The 25920-nt window shown below is 44.6% G+C and overlaps 2 protein-coding genes and 1 long non-coding RNA gene across 3 annotated transcripts; 2 read left to right on the forward strand and 1 right to left on the reverse strand.

Annotated features, from left to right (window-relative positions):
- The first annotated feature begins 15252 nt into the window (after positions 1–15252).
- On the forward strand, positions 15253–17598 carry LOC109762752 (uncharacterized). Its single transcript, XR_012189949.1, has 6 exons — positions 15253–15661; positions 15732–15793; positions 15881–16053; positions 16132–16216; positions 16747–16832; positions 16926–17598. It is a non-coding gene; the product is annotated as an uncharacterized lncRNA (long non-coding RNA).
- A 58-nt stretch (positions 17599–17656) lies between these two features.
- On the reverse strand, positions 17657–21765 carry LOC109762743 (uncharacterized). The gene is made up of 5 exons (XM_020321617.4): positions 21529–21765; positions 20498–20749; positions 20240–20383; positions 19472–20149; positions 17657–18506 (listed from the first exon to the last, which is right to left on the reverse strand). The coding sequence occupies exons 1-5, from the start codon at positions 21622–21624 to the stop codon at positions 18297–18299; spliced, it is 1380 nt and encodes a 459-aa protein (XP_020177206.1). The 5' UTR covers positions 21625–21765; the 3' UTR covers positions 17657–18296.
- Positions 21766–21852: 87 nt separating this feature from the next.
- LOC109762741 (uncharacterized) lies at positions 21853–25709 on the forward strand. The gene is made up of 7 exons (XM_020321615.4): positions 21853–21983; positions 22085–22104; positions 23286–23435; positions 24055–24163; positions 24244–24393; positions 24927–24972; positions 25145–25709. Exons 1-7 carry the CDS (start codon positions 21981–21983, stop codon positions 25501–25503), a joined length of 837 nt encoding a protein of 278 aa, XP_020177204.1. The 5' UTR covers positions 21853–21980; the 3' UTR covers positions 25504–25709.
- Positions 25710–25920: the final 211 nt, after the last annotated feature.

Here is a 25920-nt window from a genome sequence, read left to right on the forward strand (position 1 = left end):
TCTCGATCGCAGCGATACACATGTTCGTGCCAAAAAGATATAAGATAGTAATGATAGTACCACATACTTGTGGCACTGCCACTTGAGTCATATTGGTGTAGAACGCATGAAGAAGCTCCATGTAGGTGGATCTTTGGACTCACTCATTTTTTGAAAAGATTGAGACATGCGAACCATGTCTATTGGTATATATGCATGAAGAAACTCCATACAGATGGATCGTTTGGACTCACTTGATTATGAATCACTTGAGACATGCAAATCATACCACATGGGCAAAATGACTGAAAGTCCTCGTTTTCAGTGAGATGGAACAAGAGAGCAACTTATTGGAAGTAATACATTTTGATGTACGCAGTCCAATGAGTGCTGAGGCATGCAGTGGACATCGTTATGTTCTTACTTCACAGATGATTTGAGTAGATGCTGGGTGTATTTACTTGATGAAACACTAGTCTGAATTATTGAAAGGTTCAAGTAATTTCAGAGTGAAGTTGAAGATCGTCGTGACAAGAGGATAAAATGTCTGTGATATGATCATAGAGATGAGTATCTGAGATACGAGTTTGGCACACAATTGAGACATTGTGGAAAGTGTTTCACAATTAATACCGCCTGGAACACCATAGTGTGATGGTGTGTCCGAACATCATAACTGCACCCTATTGGATATGGTGCATACCATGATGTTTCTTATCAAATTACCACTATCATTTATGGGTTAGGCATTAGAGACAACCGCATTCACTTTAAAAGGGGCACCACGCAATTCCGTTGAGACGACACCGTTTATAGAAACCTAAGTTGTCGTTTCATAAAAGTTTGGGGCTGCGATGCTTATGTGAAAAAGTTTCAGGCTGATAAGCTCGAACCCAAAGCGGATAAATGCATCTTCATAGAATACCCAAAAACAGTTGGGTATACCTCCTTGTAGGAGATATGCCCTAGAGGCAATAATAAATGATATTGTTTATCTCCGAGTTCATAATTATGTTTATGTTCCATGCTATAACTGCTATGGTTCTCGAGTCTGCAATAACCACGAGGCTCGGAGGAAGACTCATATGCACGTGTGGAATAATAAACGGTAAAATGTATTCCTAGTCTGGCCTCTAAGACTAGCTCAAGTGTTGCATGATGGTTATGTTTTCCTGATCATGGGCATGTCTATGTCAGCAACCTTGAGGGCATAATGTTAAGAGAACATTTGTGTTGAATCGACCCGGCATGATGTTATGCTATGAGATTCATTCGTCACAAGTTTATTGGTACATAACACAGAGATGGTTAACGTTTGCATGATTCCTTAGACCATGAGAGTATCGAGTTTCTTCATGCTTGCTTCATGAACTTTGGGGTTTGTTAAACGTCATCCGTAAATGGGTGGCTATTACGGCGGCTTACGGGTTCATGGAAAAGTGTGTCAAGTAACTTGATAGCTCAAGATTGGGATTTGCTCCTCCGACGATGGAGAGATATCTCTGGGCCCTCTCGGTGTTACGGTATCCATCATCGTCTGGCCAGACACTTTGTGATTTGATCACGGGGATGCCGGAACACGATAACGAGAAAAGAGAACAATACCGGTAACGGGGTAACTAGCATAGTGGAAAAGTTGTTGATCCACGGGAATGCCAACATGTCTCACCTCGGGTATTTGTAACATATCGCGAAGCAACAGGAATAGCACACGGCAACTGGAGGTTCACTCGAATATTTATTCGTGTGGGTATAGGGGTCAATATGGGTGTCCACGGCTCCGATGTTGATCATTGATCGGAAGGGGTTCCGGGTCATGTCTATACTTCACCGAACCTATAGGGTCACACGCTTAAGGGTCATCTATCTGCTGAATACTAGACAGGGAGTCTGAGAGAAAATCACCGAAAAAGTTTCGGACACCGAAAAGTTTCGGACAGCGGAATCGTACCGCAGAGAGAGGTCATCGGATAAGTTTCGATGATACCGAAAAGTTGTTTCGGGATACACCATTAAGTAAAATTGGTTTGGGCACATGCCTGATAATTCTTGGAGGATGCCAGAATCATTCTGGAAGCTTTTTGGAATTTTCTGAGATAAAAACCGGAAATGTTCCGGAGCTGCCGGAGCCACTTCAGATGCGTTTCGCAGATGAAAATCACTAAAACCGGAATTGTTTCGGAACGCGTTGAAAATCATTTTAGTGGGTACTGGAAATGTTCTTAGCCCACATAAATATTTTCAGTTCGATCAGACGCTGAAAAATGTCGTCGTGAATAGTGAAAATCAGCTTTATGGTTACTTTATGGAAAGCCACCTTTTGGGGCTTTGCTCCAAAAGATCTTGGGGATGACATGGATGGATAGGAGCCATTTTTTGGGCCCCTCATGGGGGTGTGGCCGGCCACATGGGGTATCCCCCCTTGGGGACCCTCTTGTTCCTTGGTTTCACTCCTAGGTCCTTGTGGAAGGACTTCATTCATGTGCATTTTGGGTTTTTTGTGAAACTACCCTACCCCCTTGGGATTTCCTATAAATAGAGGTGGAGGGGCAGCCCTCCACACTCATCCCTTGCTCTCATACACATGCCATGCATTATCTGGCTTCTTCTCTCCCTCCCACGAAAAGAGTTTCGTAGAGCCGTAAGGCTGTCTGGGTTCCGGCAGGAACTAGTTCTGGACGGCGAAGCCCTGCCGGATAGATGACACCGTATGTGTGCAACTCTGTAGAGAGATCGTAGTTTCGGTCTTAGTTCGTGAGTGCCTCCCGAAGGGCTGTCCGTGTGACCGTCCGAGTTTCGAAGGTCCTCCCGAAGGGCTGTCCGAGTGACCGTTCAAGTTTCGAAGGTCCTCCCGAAGGGCTGTCCGCGACACCGTCCGGGGGGCTGTTCGACCGCCTCCCGGAGGGCTGTCTGAGGAGCAGATGAGGGTATACATCCTCGCGGTTGGGAGGTTGTAAATCCTAGCTGCGGGGATCTGCACCGCCGATCGTCATCGACTCTACTTCCCGCTGCGCTACGAGTCGGTAACGAAAAAGATCAAACCATGTATGCAGTCTCCATAGTGGTCCTGGGCTGGTGCGTAGGTCAGAAAATTTTTGTTTTCTGCTGCGTTCCCCTACATTGGCATCAAGAGCCGTGCTATGCGTAGATGTAGGTTTCGATCTAGAATACATGGAGATGTATGGGTATTGCATAATATAATTAGGTAGTAGATGAGATCTATTGCTGAAAATTATTTATGCGGGTGACAGATGAAATCTGTTACCCGAGGTTCTTGTTGCTTCCCTAGAGTTTGCGTTTGCTCAATCTCGAGACAGCATGGTGGAATTTGACAAAGTTCTGGCAATCCGTGATCCTGATTGATCATGGAAGTGCTATCAGTTCTTTGGGTTCTGCCGTAGTCAAAAGAAAGATGAAATTCGCAGATGAAAGGGCATTGCAGATATGATCTGCATGGGGGTCATGCGTATGACGAAGTTTAGTATGGGGCTCGAGATTTAATTATCCCGTGTTTCATACACCCCGAGATGTTAATCTAGCAACTTGAATAATCATACTTGATGATAAAACGTTGGTAGCTGCGGTTTAAGTCAAAACCTTAGAAGCCACGTAAAATAAAATTTTGCATAAACCTATTAGAGGCGTCTAACTTGGTTTTGCAGGATGTGCATGTGATGTGGTATAGCAGTGCTCATACTAATTCGATTATGTATGAGATGACTATATGATGTAATTTGATTAACATGACCTGCGTGTCATGATTCGGCATGATGGCTGGAGCCATATGATTGCATTTTAATGACATGCATGTCAACCTTGTTGTAATGCATTATTTTGTTAGCTATAGAGATAGCAATATTATCTGGTGCATCGACAAGGTGGTGGCAATCTTCGTGAAGGTGACCACCGACGCGAATGCCGAAGACGAAGAAATGAAATACTTCTCCGTCAGAAAGGGCTATACCATATCATGCTATTATGAATTGCCTGAGATGTTTATCCCTTATGATGCACCCTTCTTGATTGCGCGGTAGTCGCTTTTATTAGGGTGATCTCTCACTTAAAATATCAAGTAGTTAGTGTTCTCCCAAGTGTAGCACCGTCACGGCACCTATCTTTTCGGGGTGCGCCATGGATGCATGGGTACGAACGATTAGAGAAGTGTGAGGCGGGTGAGGTCAGACCTCGCAGCAAGATCACTTGGTTGTCTTGACGTTCATGGCAGGATCGTCCTGAGCTCGGAACACACGCATCGAAAGATGAGTAAGAGTCACATAGAGATGTGATCGGCAAGTTGGCCTACCGATTAAAATTCCCGTTATGAGATGATGATTCTATGGCGATGAATTGAAGTCTGGATCTTGTATCACTCAAAATTAATTGTGAGAGATATTGATTTGAGTGGGAGCGCACTGTTGAATTAACATGTTTAATTCTCAGTGCAATTAATTATGAACACTGTCTAAGTGTTTCTTGCAAAATAGTTGTAGAATAATGGCTCGCGTTTCCACCTTCCCTATTAAAATTGAATAACTGTTAAATATCTGGTTAAAACTTTAAGATTGGTAACGTAATATGAGGATTGTCCTCAAAAGTGCCGAGAAGGACTTTGTCCTATCGCATGCTTTCCGTATCCTCCCGCTAAAGCTATGGATCATGTGACTCTCGTCCTTCGATCCAAAAGCTATAATTCCGTTTCAGTCAAGTGCAATATGTTTGCTTCCATGAAACCCAAACTTCGAAAGTTGGGATAGTTATATGATATTCATGGAACTGAAAATTATTTTCAGATACAAACAAAGCAATGTTTGTTTGCAAGTATTAGTAAAAGTGTTTACTATGCATTTGACTGTTGGGAAAGGGATCCAGAAGAACGCCTGTCATATAATGAAAGGTGAATAAAACAACAACTTAAAGAGAAAGGAAGTGTCCAAAGGGTGTTAGTATGACTTACACGCCTAGGAAGTCCGGGGCTAACGCCACTCTTAAGTTGGGTGCTTCTTTTGCGAGTAGGAGAAATACTAAAAGTTAAACTGTTAGAAGTAAAAAGGCAGAAAGAAAGATGACTGGAATATCCAGCTCATGTATGAATGTCATACAAGTTTTTGTTGTATAGTAGGCTGGTCAAAGATATAGTTCTTGGGAATTCTGGTTAAACATGTTAATCACTAATTCTTGGGTATTGTGAGTTAATCACAAAGATACCCGCTCGATTGCATTCAATTGCGAATCACTGTAAGAGCTACTGTGGCCTAAAAAGACTAGCCAGAAATGAGGTTAAGGTATACACAGGGAACATAGTAAATGTTACTATACCTTCCATCGGTGTATTGCCGTCTATATTTATTTTCATAATTCATTTAGAGTTTTACAAACTCTAGCCCATTGCATAAGGTATCTTGCAAGAAGGTTGTTCATAAGAGAACCTTTTATGTCCGATGTTATGAATAACACAAGGGCCATACTTTCATTATGAATGAGATGTATGTTATGAATATTGATAATAATACAATACCTCTGGGTTTACTTTCATAATTCATTTTAGAGTTTCATACACTCTAGCCCATTGCACAATGTTTGTTGCAAAAGAGTTGTTCATAAAAACAACAATTGTTGTTAAGTATTATGAATAACATGAAGGGCCATGCTTCCATCCAAGATGGGACGTATGTTATGAATATTGAGGGTAATATGATACATCCATAACACTGACGCTAAATGTCGCAAGACTAAAAGAATACCACACAAGTGTGGCACTACATTTGGTCACATTGGAGAAACCCGCATGGAAAATTCCATTATGATGGATTTTGAAGTCTTTTTGATTTTGAATCATCTGACACTTGCAACTTTCCTCCGAAAAGTGAAGTGACTAAAATACCGTTCACAGGCAATAAGGAACGAACAACAAACTTATTAGTGATCATACATTTGATGTGTGTAGTCCGATAAGTGTTGTTAGTGGTGGATTTATTTATCTTTAGAAATGACTCAAGTAGATATATGGATATTTACTTGATGAGACGTAAGTCTGGATCTTTTGAAATCATTCGAAAGGTTTTCAAAAATGAAGTAGAAGTTGTTGTAACAAGAAAATTATGTTTCTGCAATTTGATTACACAAAGGAATATTTGAGTTACATGTTTAGCGAATGTCTGATGAGTTGTGAAAGGGGTTTCATAACTTGCACCTCCCGGAACACCACTGCAAGTGAAAAGTCCGTGGAGATGTAATCTAACCATTTATGACATGGTAAGGTCAAAGATGACATAAATAAATTTGCCATTATCCTTTTTAAAGTGATGCTTTAGAGACTGCGGCTTTTACACTGAAAAGAGCTACATCGGGTCTGTTGAAATGAAGCCATGGTATGGTACGCCCAACCATGTTATATCTTTCTTAACATTTGGAATATGGGGCTTGTGTAAAAGGTTACAAACCTATTCCAAATCAGACAAGTGCTACTTTGTAGGTTATACCAAAATGTTGGGTATTCCTCCCTCACTATACCGAGGCAAATAGTTTTGCTGCGAAACGGTGTGCTTTTAAAGAGAATGGTTCTTTCAAAAAGGTGAGTGGGAGAATAGTGCAACTCGACAAGATAAACAGTATTTAAGTCATCAGATCAAAGGAAAGAGACCTTGGAAGTAATTCCAGAGTTTCCTACTGCGACTGATACGGAAGTCTCTACAATAAAATGTATGAACTTCGGTCGAACTTGCAGCTGAACCACGTAGGCAAGGCTCGTGCAAACCTCTCAGGTGCGCAAACGAGATATTGTTGTTAGACAACATTATACCTACGATACACAAGGAAGCGTTGATGGGCCCCGACTCCGGAATTGGCTAAATGCCAATACAACCCAAGTTAGTTTCCATATAAGTGATTCAAGATTAAAACCTTGATACACCTTTCGGAAGACTTAGAGTCTAAAGAATATTTATGGAACTTAAAACTGATATGGATAAAAATGTTTTATCCATAAAGCTCGACTTGTTGAAATAACAAGTTCAAGAGTTGACTACGATGAGGTTGTTTTCATCGTAGCGATGCTTAAAATCGGTTCGGGTTGAACTAGCAATTAATACATATTTCAATCATGAGATATGAAACATGGATGATAAAAGGATTTCCATCTGATGGAAATGAAAGCTAGGACTTGTATATGATACAGTTCGAAGTAATTTGTCGATCCAGAGGATGCTAGTAGGTATGCAAACTTCAGAGTTCCAGCAATGGACAGAAGAGAGCAAAATGGAGTTGGAATCTTCGTGTTTTGATGAAATGGTCAAAGGGGTTTTGACTTCATCAATGGGTAACGAAGATGCTTGTAATTCAAGAAAGTAAGTGGGAGCGTAATAATATTTCTAAAAACCTTATGTGCTTGGCACATTGGTAATTGGAAATAAATTTCTTGACACGAATTAGGACTTCATTTGAAAATAGTTTTTCGATGAAGTGCTTAGGCTAAATAGCCTCAATATTAGGCATCATGATCTATGGAGATAGATTTACCTAATGGGGCTAAGCAATGAATACATATTGACAAGATGCTAAAACCTTTTAGCATTTAAAACGCCAAGGAGTGATTCTTGCCAAAGTCACATGGAAGGAGTTTTTGCAAGACTCGGTGTCCCAAAACACTGATGAGTAAAATACATGATGCAGATTCCACACACTTTTGTGTTTGGATTAATCATGTATTCCATGGTATGTAAAACAACCAGATATGTCCGATACTCCCAAGGTGTTGCGAGTATGGATACTAAAGTGATCAAAGTACTGATCGTGGGACAACAGTGAAAGATGTCATTGAGTACTAGAGTAAGTACTGATGATATGTTTTCTTGCAAGCGGAGATCATGAAGAGTTCGTTGTAAAATGTTACATCGATAGTCTTCATCTTTTCACCGTGCGATTTTCGATTTAAGTTAAGGGTTTTGTGTAACACACAATGTGGTGGCACAGTTAGTTGGAATTTGTTCAAACTAGTTACTGTGGCGAATTCTATAACAAGGGCTAAGTATGTTGACGCTTTAGAAGCGACAAAGAAGATGTTGAATCATATAGTTCATTCATGAACTTAGTATAGTTCCAAGATGGCTTTTGACAATGGGACACTACTGCAGGTAGTTGCTCCATAACTTAGTCTGAGGAATCCAGGTTCGACCTGTGATTCACATACATACAAAGCCAAGTCCACACAAAATATGAATTTTGTGAAAACGTGAAAACGCGAGGACATGCAAAGATACACACGGAACTGAAGTCGTCAGATCCGTTGGACATCAGGCTATACCACAAGCGAAGCATATTTACACCGGTGTGCCACAGGTGTAAAGTGCATTAGCATTAACTAGATTATTGATTCTAGTGCAAGTGGGAGTCTGTAGGAGATATGCCCTAGAGGCAATAATAAATGATATTGTTTATCTCCGAGTTCATAATTATGTTTATGTTCCATGCTATAACTGCTATGGTTCTCGAGTCTGCAATAACCACGAGGCTCGGAGGAAGACTCATATGCACGTGTGGAATAATAAACGGTAAAATGTATTCCTAGTCTGGCCTCTAAGACTAGCTCAAGTGTTGCATGATGGTTATGTTTTCCTGATCATGGGCATGTCTATGTCAGCAACCTTGAGGGCATAATGTTAAGAGAACATTTGTGTTGAATCGACCCGGCATGATGTTATGCTATGAGATTCATTCGTCACAAGTTTATTGGTACATAACACAGAGATGGTTAACGTTTGCATGATTCCTTAGACCATGAGAGTATCGAGTTTCTTCATGCTTGCTTCATGAACTTTGGGGTTTGTTAAACGTCATCCGTAAATGGGTGGCTATTACGGCGGCTTACGGGTTCATGGAAAAGTGTGTCAAGTAACTTGATAGCTCAAGATTGGGATTTGCTCCTCCGACGATGGAGAGATATCTCTGGGCCCTCTCGGTGTTACGGTATCCATCATCGTCTGGCCAGACACTTTGTGATTTGATCACGGGGATGCCGGAACACGATAACGAGAAAAGAGAACAATACCGGTAACGAGGTAACTAGCATAGTGGAAAAGTTGTTGATCCACGGGAATGCCAACATGTCTCACCTCGGGTATTTGTAACATATCGCGAAGCAACAGGAATAGCACACGGCAACTGGAGGTTCACTCGAATATTTATTCGTGTGGGTATAGGGGTCAATATGGGTGTCCACGGCTCCGATGTTGATCATTGATCGGAAGGGGTTCCGGGTCATGTCTATACTTCACCGAACCTATAGGGTCACACGCTTAAGGGTCATCTATCTGCTGAATACTAGACAGGGAGTCTGAGAGAAAATCACCGAAAAAGTTTCGGACACCGAAAAGTTTCGGACAGCGGAATCGTACCGCAGAGAGAGGTCATCGGATAAGTTTCGATGATACCGAAAAGTTGTTTCGGGATACACCATTAAGTAAAATTGGTTTGGGCACATGCCTGATAATTCTTGGAGGATGCCAGAATCATTCTGGAAGCTTTTTGGAATTTTCTGAGATAAAAACCGGAAATGTTCCGGAGCTGCCGGAGCCACTTCAGATGCGTTTCGCAGATGAAAATCACTAAAACCGGAATTGTTTCGGAACGCGTTGAAAATCATTTTAGTGGGTACTGGAAATGTTCTTAGCCCACATAAATATTTTCAGTTCGATCAGACGCTGAAAAATGTCGTCGTGAATAGTGAAAATCAGCTTTATGGTTACTTTATGGAAAGCCACCTTTTGGGGCTTTGCTCCAAAAGATCTTGGGGATGACATGGATGGATAGGAGCCATTTTTTGGGCCCCTCATGGGGGTGTGGCCGGCCACATGGGGTATCCCCCCTTGGGGACCCTCTTGTTCCTTGGTTTCACTCCTAGGTCCTTGTGGAAGGACTTCATTCATGTGCATTTTGGGTTTTTTGTGAAACTACCCTACCCCCTTGGGATTTCCTATAAATAGAGGTGGAGGGGCAGCCCTCCACACTCATCCCTTGCTCTCATACACATGCCATGCATTATCTGGCTTCTTCTCTCCCTCCCACGAAAAGAGTTTCGTAGAGCCGTAAGGCTGTCTGGGTTCCGGCAGGAACTAGTTCTGGACGGCGAAGCCCTGCCGGATAGATGACACCGTATGTGTGCAACTCTGTAGAGAGATCGTAGTTTCGGTCTTAGTTCGTGAGTGCCTCCCGAAGGGCTGTCCGTGTGACCGTCCGAGTTTCGAAGGTCCTCCCGAAGGGCTGTCCGAGTGACCGTTCAAGTTTCGAAGGTCCTCCCGAAGGGCTGTCCGCGACACCGTCCGGGGGGCTGTTCGACCGCCTCCCGGAGGGCTGTCTGAGGAGCAGATGAGGGTATACATCCTCGCGGTTGGGAGGTTGTAAATCCTAGCTGCGGGGATCTGCACCGCCGATCGTCATCGACTCTACTTCCCGCTGCGCTACGAGTCGGTAACGAAAAAGATCAAACCATGTATGCAGTCTCCATAGTGGTCCTGGGCTGGTGCGTAGGTCAGAAAATTTTTGTTTTCTGCTGCGTTCCCCTACACTCCTATTTCAGATCTGGAAGCAAAAGTAATTGCTTCTAGAAACGAGTCCTTTCTCGAGGAAAAGTTTCTCTCGAAAGAATTGAGTGGGAGGATGGTGGAGACTTGATAAGGTTATTGAACCGTCGCTTCAACTAGTATGTAGCAGGGCACAGGAAGTTGTTCCTGTGGCACCTACACCAATTGAAGTGGAAGCTTATGATGGTGATCATGAAACTTCGGATCAAGTCACTACCAAACCTCGTAGGACGACAAGGATGCGCACTACTTCAGAGTAATGCGTGATCCTGCCTTGGAAGTCATGTTGCTAGACAACTATGAACCTACGAGCTATGGAGAAGCGATGGTGGGCCCATATTCCGATGAATGGCTCGAGGCCATGAAATCCGAGATAGAATCCATGTATCAGAACAAAGCATGGACTTTGGTGAACTTGCTCGATGATCAGCAAGCCATTGAGATAAATGGATCTTTAAGAAGAAGACGGACATGGACGGTAATGTTACCGTCTATGAAGCTCGACTTGTGGCAAAGAGTATTTTCACAAGTTCAAGGAGTTGACTACAATGAGTTTTTTCTCATCCATAGCGATGCTTAGGTCCGTCGGAATCATGTTAGCATTAGCTACATTTATGAAATCTGGCAGATGGATGTCAAAACAAGTTTCCTTACCAGTTTTTCGTGAGGAAAGGTTGTATGTGATACAATCAGAAAGGTTTTGTCGATCCTAAGGATGCTAAAAGGTATGCTAGCTCCAGCGATCCTTCCATGGATTAGAGCAAGCATCTCGGAGTCAGAATATACGCTTTGATGGGGTGATCAAAGTTTTTGGGTTTATACAAAGTTTGTTAGAAACTTGTATTTACAATAAAGTGAGTGGGAGCGCTACAACATTTCTGATAAGTATATGTGAATGACATATTGTTGATCCGAAATGATGTAAAATTTCTGGAAAGCATAAAGGGTTGTTTGAAAGGAGTTTTTCAAAGGAAGACCTGGATAAAGCTGCTTACATATTGGGCATCAAGATCCATAGAGATAGATCAAGACGCCTGATGATACTTTCAAAAGACAGCACACCTTGACATGATTTTGAAAGAGTTCAAAATAGATCAGCAAATAAGGAGTTCTTGGCTGTGTTACAAGGTGTGAGTATTGAGTGAGACTCAAGACCTGACCACAGCGGAAGATAGAGAAAGGACGAAGGTCGTCCCCTATGCTTTAGACATAGGCTCTATAGTATGCTATGCTGTGTACCGCACATGTAGTGTGCCTTGCCATGAGTTGGTCAAGAGGGTACAACGGTGATCCGGGAAAGGATCTCATGACAGCGGTCGAACTTATCCTTAGTACCTAGTGGATTAAGGAATTTTCTCGATTATGGAGGTGGAAAGGAGTTCGTCGTAAAGGGTTACGTCGATGCGAACCTTGACACTAATCCGGATGACTCTGAGTAGTAAACCGGATTCGTATAGTAGAGCAATTATTTGAAATGGCTCCAAATAGCACGTGGTAGCATCCACAAGATGACATAGATATTCGTAAAGCACACGGTTCTGAAAGGTTCAGACCCGTTGACTAATAACCTCTCTCACAAGCATAACATGACCAAACCAGAACACATTGAGTGATAATCACATAGTGATGTGAACTAGATTGATGACTCTAGTAAACTCTTTAGATGTTGGTCACATGGTGATGTGACCAGTGAGTGTTAATCACATGGTGATGTGAACTAGATTATTGACTCTAGTGCAAGTGGGAGACTGTTGGAAATATGCCCTAGAGGCAATAATAAATGGTTATTATTATATTTCTTTGTTCATGATAATTGTCTATTATTCATGCTATAATTGTATTGTCCGGAAATCGTAATACATGTGTGAATACATAGACCACAACGTGTCCCTAGTAAGCCTCTAGTTGACTAGCTCGTTGATCAACTGATAGTCATGGTTTCCTGACTATGGACATTGGATGTCATTGATAACGGGATCACATCATTAGGAGAATGATGTGATGGACAAGACCCAATCCTAAGCATAGCATAAAAGATCGTGTAGTTTCGTTTGCTAGAGCTTTTCCAATGTCAAGTATCTTTTCCTTAGACCATGAGATCGTGCAACTCCTGGATACCGTAGGAGTGCTTTGGGTGTGCCAAACGTCACAACGTAACTGGGTGACTATAAAGGTGCACTACGGGTATCTCCGAAAGTGTCTGTTGGGTTGGCACGGATCGAGACTGGGATTTGTCACTCCGTGTGACGGAGAGGTATCTCTGGGCCCACTCGGTAATGCATCATCATAATGAGCTCAATGTGACTAAGGTGTTAGTCACGGGATCATGCATTGCGGTACGAGTAAAGAGACTTGCCGGTAACGAGATTGAACAAGGTATTGGGATACCGACGATCGAATCTCGGGCAAGTAACATACCGATTGACAAAGGGAATTGCATACGGATTGATTGAATCCTCGACACCGTGGTTCATCCGATGAGATCATCGTGGAACATGTGGGAGCCAACATGGGTATCCAGATCCCGCTGTTGGTTATTGACCGGAGAGGTGTCTCGGTCATGTCTGCATGTCTCCCGAACCCGTAGGGTCTACACACTTAAGGTCCGGTGACGCTAGGGTTGTAGAGATAGATGTATGCGGAAAACCGAAAGTTGTTCGGAGTCTCGGATGAGATCCCGGACGTCACGAGAGGTTCCGGAATGGTCCGGAGGTGAAGAATTATATATAGGAAGTCCAGTTTCGGCCACCGGGAAAGTTTCGGGGGTTACCGGTATTGTACCGGGACCACCGGAAGGGTCCCGGAGGTCCACCGGATGGGGCCACCTATCCCGGAGGGCCCCGTGGGCTGAAAGTGGAAGGGAACCAGCCCTTAGTGGGCTGGGGCGCCCCCCTTGGGCCTCCCCCATGCGCCTAGGGTTGGGAACCCTAGGGGGGGAGCTTTCCCCCTTGCCTTGGGGGGCAAGGCACCCCCTTCCCCCCACTTGGCCGCCGCCCCCCTTGGAGATCTGATCTCCCAAGGGCTGGCGCCCCCCAGGGGTCCTATAAATAGGGGGAGGGAGGGAGGGCAGCAACCTACAGCCTTGGGCGCCTCCCTCCTCCCCTGCAACACCTCTCTCTCTCTCGCAGAAGCTTGGCGAAGCCCTGCCGGAGACCCGCTACATCCACCACCACGCCGTCGTGCTGCTGGATCTCCATCAACCTCTCCTTCCCCCTTGCTGGATCAAGAAGGAGGAGACGTCGCTGCACCGTACGTGTGTTGAACGCGGAGGTGCCGTCCGTTCGGCACTCGGTCATCGGTGATTTGGATCACGGCGAGTACGACTCCGTCATCCACGTTCATTGGAACGCTTCCGCTCGCGATCTACAAGGGTATGTAGATGCACTCCTTTCCCCTCGTTGCTAGTAGACTCCATAGATGCATCTTGGTGAGCGTAGGAAAATTTCAAATTATGCTACGATTCCCAACAGTATGCCTCCGCGCCGTGTTGTTCCTGCCCGGCCAGCTGTTCCTGCCAGACCGGCTGCTCCTTCAGCCCGTTCTCCTGTTGTGCACCATGCTGTTCTCCCGCGCCGTGCTGCTCGTGCTGCAGCTCGTTTGCCTCCAGTGTCGGCCACGCCTGCCGTTCCCCTTGTTGTTTGAAAGAGGAAACGTATGTTCTTTACACCTTTTTAGTTACGCCAGCTCTTGGCATCCGTTGATAAATAGGGCTTTCTCCCTTAGCATGTTTTGTGTTTCGTATCTCTTTCTTCTGCTGAGACTTCCCACAACCGTAAAAGGTGCAGGTTCTTGTTGGACAGGCTCTGCTCCCACAACAAGAATGGTTAGTTCATGTTCTCCTTGATCGATTGTAGTGCTGCTTCCTTGCGTTCTCTATGTCATGTTGGTGCCTTCTTGTTCTGGCTCTCGCAGAGCATACCCTAGCATCTCCTCTGGAACCTGGTTGGGTTGGTTTTTCTCCTGACGAAGTCGAGATCCTTAAAGGTATCTCTTTGTTATTATTAACCATGCCGTTTTCCCCTTCCCAATGTTCTGCGTTCTTATCGCTCTTAAAACTCCTATAGCTTTCTACCAAAAGAGGTCATACTACGGAGCTCCCGACTACCGATGCAACCACTGCGGGGCTAGCTTTTGGTGGCGTGAGAGGGTAAAGTCACAGTCTGCTATCACAAAAAGGCGTGTTATATACAACAATTCTTGTAAGGCTGGAAAAGTATTTGTTGATCCCTTTAAGAAACCGCCTCAGTTTTTAGAACCCCTGCTTGATTATAAAGGGCCGCCGCGCAGCCTAAGATTCCTTACGAAAATACTCAGTACAATTGCTTGTTTGCTTTTACATCCATGGGAGCAAAAAATTCTTTTGTTCTATCCCTGTTTTCAACTTGCCTTCCTTCTCATTGTAATTGTGTTGCTGATCAAATGCAGAAGAAACAGTTATTGGTGAAGGTTATTATTACAAGGCTGGGCTATGACAATTGCTGGTGGTTCCTGTCATGCCGGGAATGTCATAAAACAACCTATGTTTTTGGAAGGCATTTCCGTTGCTCGGACCCCACTTGCCCTTCCGTTAATGCAGATCCCTCGTGAGTGCATTTCCCGCATGAGGCTTTGTTCCATCTGTATATTCGCTTGCTTCTTAGTCCATTTGGTTTGTGGTATGTAGATACTGCGTGTGCACCTTTCGAAGTGATGGTGGAGCTGAAGCAGAATTCATGTGGTTTGATAAAGCTGCAAGGAGTGTTGTTGGCAAGCCAGTCCTGCCTCTAATTGAACGCAAATACCTAGGTTTTACAAGTGTGCATGATCTTGCCCAGATAGGAGGTGGCGATGTGGCAATGCCTACTGAGATTTCCCGCATTGTTGCTCAGAAGTATGTGCTTGTTGTTTCTATCTCCACCAAGAGCTTCCAGCCTACAAGCACTCAGCTGTCCTTCCAAGTTAGCAGGATCGATCAAACCTTTAAGCCTAAACTTCCACCCTTGGGATTTGGTGGTGCATCAGGCGCATCTGGAACGTCGTCTTCTGCTGAGAACTCTGGTGCAGCGCTGCCCATTCTCGAGTCTTTCCCTACAGGATCGGCTACACCTACTGCACTCCCTCTAGATGAGGTATATCTACTGGTCATTCCCCCTTTCAAACTCTTTCCATCGATTGGCTCTTATATTGTTTCTTTTCCAGATGAACACTCCTATCTCTGCGTTCAAAAGCAAAGGGCAGGCCACTATGCCTAAAACGCCTAGGTATCAACCCTCCCTTTATGCTATCATGAAGTTTCAAAATTCTTTTTCTTTGCCTGCGGCTAATGTATTTTTTGTCTTGGGAAGCAGCAAATCACCGTGCCCAAAAAATTCTCGGCGCAAGCTTTTCACTACACCTTTGAAGATCACCGCCGCTGAAGTTAAAGGGGGCTGACCTACCTGCTTCTACTGCCTTTGTTATTGCCAAAGCTGAAAAGAGTGCTTCTACTGGAGATACAGTTGAAGCTGTACCCATGCCAAATGTTTGTGCCTCTTTCACATGTAACTACCTTCCCCTTATGCACAAACCATGCTTGATCCACACCAATGTTTTGTAGCAGGAAACTAAAGAAGTTGGTCAAGAGACTGAAACGCAGCTGCTGAAGATGCACCGAATGTTATTCCTGAGCTGACTAAAAACAAGAGGTAAAGGCTCTTAGTCCATTACATTTTCCCAGTTCAGTGCAGGGTGTATCCTGATGATTGCTATTCTTCCTTGGTCGTGTCGTTTTAAAAATGCAAAGCTTCATTCTATATGATTTACAAATTGTTTTCTTCTTAACCGATGCATGTGATGGAGTTTCATTGAACCTTTTTTTTCACTGTTAGATTAGAGCTTACCAAATACCCAGTAAAACAGCTTTATAGCTTCAGGATGCAACATCTGTTCTGCTTAGTATTGTGTGATGCTCCTGTTTCATTTCTGATGCTTGTGCAAGTGATACTTGCTGTTGCATAGTAGATAACATACTTCATATATACAACTAAATTAACCATGTAACTGAATCAGTTGTGTTTTTTGGGCTCAGTTAGCCTGTTACTAAATTATGCTGGCCTACATCTATTACATTTGGTGTTTGTGCTTTTCTTCTTATTACATTCTATGCTTCTTGTTATATATGCCGGTGCTAGCTTTCCTGACATGCCTCTTGTTTTTCGCACTGCTTGCAACTCAGGGTAAATGCAGTGGCCAAGGGCGCCAGCGTTCCAAAGAAAGCAAAGCAGTAGTTCTTCAATAGGGTAGGCTCGCCGTGTACATATGGTACGACAATCCCTTCTTGAATTCTGTTCCTGGTGCATCCGGCGTACATGACCTATCGCCGTAGATTGACTAATGGTTCATCTCCTTCCTCAGGGTATCTTCTATGTTCTGCTTTCTTATCAAGCTAAGTTAGCCGCTAGATGGATATGCTGGTCAAGAGAGCTTCTCAGCTCTACTGCATCGTAGCAGCGGTCTCGCCGTCGGGTGTGAAGATCGCCAGCCCGGCACACTTTTGGTTATCCATCTGATGTATTTTGTGCACCTTTCTAAGACACGGCTTTGGCATCTGTGGAGCTATGTCAAGCCCTTGTCATGACAATTCCTCTATTTAGGCGCTCAAACAGACCATCTGCTATGCGTTGTAAATATCACGTTGGCCCTTTCTATCTTATCTCCCTCCCTATGACAATTTCTACTCATTGTAAATGCCGTTGGGCCATGGTACTTAATCTACTGCTTGTCAATGTCGTTGCCCTTTGTATGCCTTCTTGTGTCTTCTGCTTAGTCCTGGGCCTGCTGCTTTATGGACCCTGCTTGCCTAATTTATCTGACAGGATAATCATTATATTCTGCCGTGTCAACTGACTGCTCATAAATTAGCTGCTAAAATTAACCATCATTCTGCCTACTTCATGCACAGTAACCAAATGCATTTCATGAGCTCCTCTTTATGTCCTACCTATGTTTAGCTTTTACTGTCAGTCTGCATAATTCGTATACTGTTCAGGTGTCTTCCCCGGATTTTTAAATGGCCTATACCTTGCTCAGGGTTTATATAAGAGTAACACAGAACCACTGTGCACTTTAAAGATCCAAAAAAAATAACAAAGTGTGATTACATAGTTTTCATTATAACAACATTCCTCTGTAAGATGAACCGCAAATAAGTTCTCTCTGCTATGTATTTTTTTAGAAGAGCATTTGGTTGCTGTCTTGTCATCTTCTGCTTGCTATTTGGCTGTTGCTCTGGTAGCTCTGGTGACCTGTTGGCTCATAATCTTCTCGCTATTCAATGAGAACCCTTTCCGAAGAACCTCAGGATGACATGCGCGTTGAAAAACTCCAGCTTATTGTTGCTGCTGTTGGCCTTGGTAAGCTTGATGGAACCGAGACCGCTAAGAAAAATGTAATGCCATCATCTTACGCTGGTGGACTTCGCTACATGACTGGAAACTTCCATGATGCAAAAAAATCCATATGCTCTAATGGGTATCTACATATTTTTATGCTCACTCTATCAGTGCTTGGTTTGAACTCGCTCTTTGTGCCATCGGCGCAACGAGTCATCTAGTATATACAAAAATGGAGCTGCTAGAGAGTGAAGAGGAAGCACTTGATGGTTACCTAACAGTACACAACCTAACCAATCACACAAGCAGGAAACCAAGAACAACTCTTATAGATTCCCTAGAAACACCTCTTAGATAGAAATAATTCCATTCTTTTTTCAAACGCTCGACTGACTCAATTCACAAACGGCAAGGGTAAGTTTCTCCCCATCTGCAACTCTATGTCTGTCCAAATTTCGTCATCGTCCTCATCTTCATCATAATCGTCGTTGTCGTCGTCATCCTCTTCATCATCATCATCATCATCCCCATCCTCATCCCCATCCTCATCAGACGATGAATCATAACGCGCGGATAACATATAGTCACCTTCGTCAACAGAGTCCTTTTGAAAGGACAAAAATTCAACAAAGTAATTAGAATGACTGCCCATGCGACAGATGAGAAATAAATCAAATTGGTTATATTGAGAATTCAAAATTTATATAATTGAGACCTTATGTTATACTCCCTCCGTCCCAAAATAAGCGACTCGACTTTGCACTAGCTTTATACTATAGTTAGTGTAAAGTTGAGTCGCTTATTTTGAGACAGAGGGAGTACTTTTGTATTATTTCCCAGTGGGAAGTTAATGTGCCTCGATGAAGATTCAAAGTAGTTGCATTGGAAATGCAAAGTGGGGTTAGGCTAATCTCGCAACTTACACCACACTAATGGGATCACTCACGATTGAACTAACAAAAATTAAATACAAAATTACAACAGACATAAACATAAAAAAACATCAACCTTCATAAAGTCAAATTCAGATGTCAAAACTGTATTATCAATCACGCATTCGTCTCTGGACATCGCAATAATAATGCAAACAGAGACGGAATACTGAAATTCCTAACATTGTTCCGACAAGACAGTTTGCAAGTAGGACAGCTGAAAGTGATATCTCACACGATGGTACATACTACTTGATTTTGACCTTTCGATCAAGTACAAAGCATGTCTGCACAGAATTAAATTGGTCCCCCACTGTTTAGCATCTTTGTGATGAAAATAAACTGCTTGCTTCTGATATCACAAAGTCATAGTGCAAATGAAGCACCCTTTTCATTTCGGACGTTCACAATTTAAATCTAAAATAAGGAGCATCGGACAACACACTTGCTTCACCTCCGTTCAAAACCGAAAGGCACAAACATATCCCAAGCAAAGCAATTGCCTATACAAGTTTTATGTATAATACTGTGAAGCAAGCATACCCGGCACATTAGACTCTATATGACAAGCTGTGTCGCCAAAGAAGATAACAATCCATGTGAAACACGCAGTATGTGAGTAAAAAAGAGAACACACCTCATCAAGGGGAGCAGTGGAGGGGTTCTCACTATCACCAGGTGCCCAAATCTTGATGTCTGTATTGGTGCCACAACTTGCAATAACAATCTCATGAGGGTGTTGTTCAACGCAGTTCACACTCTGTGTATCTCCTTTCAACATTCGGATAAGCTCCCCATCCTTCTTTCTCCAAATAAATACATGGCCACAGTCTGATCCAGAGGAAACATACTCACAGTTGGGACCAAGGAAGCTAACACCTTTAAGAACTTGCATGTTCAGGTGTCCCTTGAAGCTCCGAGGTACAGGTAACTTCTCACTGTGAAATTCGTCAAAATCGTTGAAGTACAACCCATGCTCTCTCTCGAAAAGGTAGATGCTGTCGTTACGATAGGATGCTAAAAGCTCGCCGGTCTGTGAGTAAGCCAAACCAGTGATCACATCTCCCTTCTCGGGAACCAAATGTTGAGGGCAGAATTGCTCAACCGGGAGGCCAAATTTAGACCTTTCCATTTCAATCTTACGGGCATCATACAACCGTACGTACTCATCACCTCCGGCAACTGCAAAACAAGAGTGGTTTCTTGGGTCTACGGCAATGGCACAGAGGTACATGGTATCACCTGATAAGTAATCAAACCTTCTAACCGCACCACACCTAAAGAGCTTCCTGGGATGTTTCTCCCTCAGGTCAAACTGGAGGGGAAGACAACAACGTCAGCGACAAAGGAATCGGGAAACAATAATTACAAAAAAAGAAGAGTGGGAACTAAGTTAACAACGTACATGCCAAACGGAGCCATCAACCACGCAGCTAAAGAACTTGTGAGGACTGCCAGGTTCAACAGCAAGCTGGTGCACCATGCACCTCAGGTTCGCAAGCTTATCCGTCAACACCGACCCCCCTTGTTGCACGTGCGAATGCCTTACCTGTTCAACGGCCACAAACAAATAGCCAAAGCCATGACCATTATAAGCAATGTTGAAAGCTCAAGATAAACATATATGGTGGAACCACTCATCAAGCACTCAGCGTGTGCCTACCTCCGCATCAGCGCCGCAGGTGACGATGCTCCGGTCGTGCGATAAGGGCATGAACTGCGCGTGCAGCACATCACTACGGTGGCCGGTGTGGAACATCAGTGCCGGCGCCGCCTCTTCCGTGCTCCACAGCATGGCGGTCTCGTCGTTTGAAGCAGACAGGAGCAAGCTCCCGCTGCTGTTGAAGCTTACGGTGTTGACGGTACGCTTGTGCTTCCGCAGCCTCCTCTGGATGCCCAGCGAATGCACAAAGTCCTGCACGGCAAGCCAAACAGAAGGTCAAGTGTACCCTCGACTCGAATGAAAGAGAAAAAGGCCGACGTTAGGACCGTTGTACTTTTGCAACAAACTCTTGAAAACAAGACCTCACTTTCTAGCCACGACTTGCAGATGCTGACACCATTAGAGCGGATCGTTTGTGTGCAGCGTGAAATCCGCGTGCGCGACACATTCTAGTACCGGGGCATATCATCCAACATCCCCCCAAGTGTAAACTTGCATCAGCTCGACATAAATGCACATGTGCCACCACTTCTTATTTTGCTTCTTTTTTTGTTTGGCTTATGCAACACACCCTACTGGCGCAACGGCAAAAAAAAAGGGAAACCCACCCGCGATGATGCATCTGGCGATTACAGCATTTGTTTTAGCAAAAATCGTTACGCGCAACGGTGCTTGTTTTTTTTATTTTGGTGGGTTCAATAAAGCCACTGAAAACTCAAGTAGAACAATGGTATGCACTATGCAGCAGCTGATTTTGTGCCCAAAATGTATGATGAGGGTCTCGTCCGGCCGATCGATCGGCATACATTTAAGCACTGTCATCTGCCAAGGAGAAAACAGCTGAGCGATTGATTAGTTGTTTTTTTTTTGTCTGAAAGAAAAAAAATCTACAGACTGACTTGGTGTTCCGGACCGGAGAGACCAGCCAAGCATAGATCGACTGCGCGGCAGTAGAGGCTTATCTTAGGTCGAGCAACATCAAATGTGGTTCGATTTGAAGGTCGGATGGATAGGGAGGGAGACGGACGGACCTCGGAGGCCATGACGGCGGCGGCGAAGCGCCTGGGCGGGAGGCGCCCGTCCTCGCGCGCCCGCAGCCCCGCCACCCGCGTCCCCTCCGCCGGCATCCCCCTCCTCCCTCCTCCGCCGCCGCGAGGGCTCTTCTTCTCCTCCCCTCTGCTGCTGCTGCTGCTGCTTCCGTTTTGCTTTTTCTTTTTTGGAGCGAAGCTAATGGCCTGATGATGCTGGGCCTGCCGAGCCCCGCGCCTGTTGGGCCTGGGCCGCGCGCGTCGGGGCCCAACGGCCCGCGCCCCCTACACAAACAAAGTCGAATCGAACGAGACCCATTCCGGCTCGAGCACGGTCAACCCAGGCGCACCGCACCGCATCGCACGCCCGACGCGCAGCCGAAACCCTAGCTCCGCCCCGCCCCTCCCTCCCCCGCGCACTCCGCCGTCTCCGCCGCCCCCGCCGTCCTCGCGCCATGGTGAGCCCCTCCCCTCCTCTTCGCCGTCGTCGTTCCCGAGTCCCTCGTTGCGCTGACCTCCGTGCTGACGGCCCCTTCTGTTGCTCCTCTTTTCTTCGCAGGCCGACTCCCCGCGCCGGAGGTAAATGGCGACGCCGGCCTCCTCGGATCTCTTACCTGCCCTCTCTCTCTCGCCCTCTCTTTCTCCCCCTATCAGATTTGGTGGCTGGTTTGAATTTATGTTCGAGTTCGTTGGGCGCCCGCTCTGATCCGGGTCTAGGGACGCCGCTAGGAGCCGTAGCTTCGGTTTAGGGGATCGATCGATTGGTCGATGTCGGTAGGCGCAGGGCGACACGGGGCATCGGAGGATGCGTGTCCTGCTGCGGCGGAGCTGCGGATCCTGTTTTGTCTGCCCCGTTCTTTGAGATTGACTGACTGGATGCGTGTTAAGTGTGAAGTACCCGTGGATCCCGTTGTCTGCCTGTCCCTTTGAGCTGGATTGTAGTTGGTGAGATTTGATGCAAGTTATTAGGTTTGTGGGTAACTCTGGTACGGTGCTCACGATGGCAGTTCACCAAGCTCTTGCAGCTTCACTGTTTGTTAGAACCCATGCCTTGCTGATATATAGATATAGACGCACCCCCACACACCTATGCCTAGTTTGTTCCAAATGTACGTCAACTAGATCTGTCTTGGAGGCTAAGGGACTGTTTGGATGGCAGCCGTGAGCAGCCACGCCAAAATTTGGCGTTGACTGCTAGCCAGGGCATTCGTTTGGATTGAAGCCAATTTTTCCAGCCGCTGACAAAATTTTCGTCCTCAGTTCATTTTTCACGTCTGTGCCTTCGCATGCCAGCGGCGCCTGATTTCTGCTCCAATTAATTGGCTCACCCTGGTCTGGTAGGGTCCTGGGCGCCAACCAAACAGCCCCTATAAGTAGGAGGTTTTACGCGATGCTGATGGATGAACAGATTATTCAATGAACTCCAGTAGTCCACATTCAGAGCTAAAACTGACTACATGTTACTTACTGCCGTTATTCCTCTACCCATTTCTCATAATATTTATTCGCTCAGTGTTTCGTTGGGCAAGCAGTTCATTGGACACTGAAAATGATGTTGATTCTCGAGAACTATCTTATCAGCCTTGCATATTGTTATCTTTAAACTTGTAAAGTTACACAAAGTTATGGCTGTGCTCTGCTATCCAATGTGCTTTGTTCTCCTTGGCAAGCCATGTAGATTACTATAGGAAAATGTTGAAGGGAAGAAAATACATTTCTCAGAATTGTTGAGCAGTCTATTGTTTGTTTCGTGCTTCCAGGTACACAAGGCCCTCAAGGTCCCCTTCTCCTTATAAGGGACGCCAAAAGCAAATGTCAAGGTCAAGATCACCTGTAGCTCAATCCCAGTCTAGATCTCCATCGCCTGATCCTAGAGCTCAGGCGAGGTCAAGATCTCGAAGCCCTGCGAGGTGTGGATTCCTTGTTCAACTTTTTTGCTGATGCTGCATGTAGTCCATGTGGTCTGCCTATTCTGTCTCTTATACCAAAAACCAAATCGAAGATTAACTTGTATTCTTGCAATATCATGTGCAACATGTTTGTGCTGTTGAGAGTTTTGTTCATGATAGCTAAATTTATATTATGATAGCGTGTACACTTGTGGCGTAAATTCCATAAAATGTTTGTATGATAGAAGTATATTTAAATTGGATGCGAAATTGGTCGTCCTATTATATCAGCTTATATGGTGTGGGTAGGTGAATCACATGGTATTAGTTGTATACAATGGTTGTGATGGTTAGAAGTCATATTATAATAGCCATGACATACAAAACCACATCACGTAGTAAGTGGCTAGTGGCGTAATGCCTAACATGTTGGATGAAGCTATTAGATAATAGATATTGCCAAGTAATAAATGCATTCTAAGATTGTAATAGCTCCTGCTATAGGTAACTGGAATTCTATCCATGGAAAAATGATTAGTTTATGGTGTGGCAATATCTAAACTTTCTGAAACGCATAAGTTGAATGACCATTAATTCATCATATGTAATTTGTATATGCTTAATCTGTATCATTCCCCAGGGAGCGGGAGCCTGAAGCTGTAAATCATGGAAATACTCTGTACATTACTGGACTTTCTTCTAGGGTGACTGATAAAGAACTTAGAGAGTACTTCAATAAGGAAGGAAAGGTTAGTTACTTGGCTTCATGTAAGTTTGCAGATTTGTTGTTCTTTTGAGGTACTAAGTTATGACATCTCTTCTTTGTCAGGTGGTTTCTTGCCATGTTGTTCTTGAACCCCACACCCGTGTTTCTCGTGGATTTGCTTTCATCACCATGGACACTGTTGAAGATGCTGAACGCTGCATCAAGTATCTTAACCAGTCAGAACTGCAAGGCCGGAACATCACAGTTGAAAAGGTAATTGTTTGTGCGTCCACATGGGTTGTCGTCTTGTTGGTTCAGATGCAACCTTGTATTTCATGTGTGTTGACCTGGAGGTTTTTTGGTGGTTATTCAGAAGACATTGTGCAAGCTATGTGCCAGCAATCAAGATGCTGAGTTCATCAATTTCAACTTTAGCTCATACAGCTTGATCAATGGACAGCCCAAAGGGTTACTATGCAACACGAGATTCACAACAACTAAACGTAGCAAATTTTCAACTAAACCTGAGCATTCACCTTCAACTCCCCATCAACTAATCAACGGGCATTTCCAACACTTTAGTCAAGATGTCTGGTGACATATGCATAGCAATGTTGGATGTCTGCTAGTGGAGTTTGTGCTCTTCATTAAGTATTTCCTTCCTCCTTGGTCCGTTAATGCAGGGTGTATATCCGCCGATCGTAAGGGAAACTCATAATTTCCTACACAATCAAGCATGATATTTATTTTTCCTTCTTTCAGCTTGGAGCCTGATATTGTACTGATTGTTGTTATGGTTGTTTCAGTCACGCAGAGGCCGCCCAAGGACGCCTACTCCTGGGAGCTATCTGGGTATGAAAAGCAGCCTATGCTTGTGGTCTACATTGTTGGCCCTTGAATTTACACCATAACTTCCATCTCAGTGCTCCTTTTCATTTCTGCATGTTCTTACTGTATGTATATATGATGTACATATGCCTGGTTAATTACAACTTATGGTTTACTTGCAATTTTCCTTGGACAGGCCATCGCTATGAGCGTAGAGAGATGCAGCGTGGAGGTAGATTCCGCAGAGGAGGCTATGGTCGTGACGACTACTATGGCAACAGCTACCGCAGGTCTCCGCCTCCCATGTACCGAGACTACAGGGACACCCGGGACTACCCTCCCTACAGGGACACCCGCGACTACTCCCCACCCCACAGGGATGCCCGAGACTACTATGACGGGAGGGGTGGTCGGGGCTACTCCCCCCACAGATCTCCCCCTCCTTATGGTGGCAGGGCAAGAAGGGAGAGGTCTAGGTCGCTGCCCTATTCCCCGTACCGGATGCCCGAAAGGGGCTACGGCCGCCGTGCTGGCGGCGGAGGCTATGACAGGTAAAGCGCTGTTGTCTCTTTGCGTCAGCAGAGGCTTGATGTCAGGTTGGATAAACATGCTGCTCGTCCCGGGCCTCCCCCGATGCTAAGATTATGTGTAAACTGTGCTGTCTTGGAACAATATGTTTGCGGAATTTGCAATGTTGTATTTGTAACTTAATGACCTTCAGACATTTTTGTTCTATTTGGAATCATCTTTGAACTATTAAATATCGTGTTGTTCCTTCATGGCCTGAATGGCGAGAGAGGCAAAGCAAGGGAATGGTCATCGTGAATTTGTGATGAACCGACAGTGGCGGTGGTAGGTTTGATGAATGTCTGGTGCTGGTAGCATGGTCAGAATGTGAATATTAGCGGACAAAAGGGGATTTAATGTGCCTTGCTTCTCGCGTATGATTGTGATTCTACACGGTTGTAGTCC

This window comes from Aegilops tauschii, chromosome 7, assembly GCF_002575655.3.
Source record: "Aegilops tauschii subsp. strangulata cultivar AL8/78 chromosome 7, Aet v6.0, whole genome shotgun sequence".
NCBI classification, from domain to species: Eukaryota; Viridiplantae; Streptophyta; class Magnoliopsida; order Poales; family Poaceae; genus Aegilops; species Aegilops tauschii.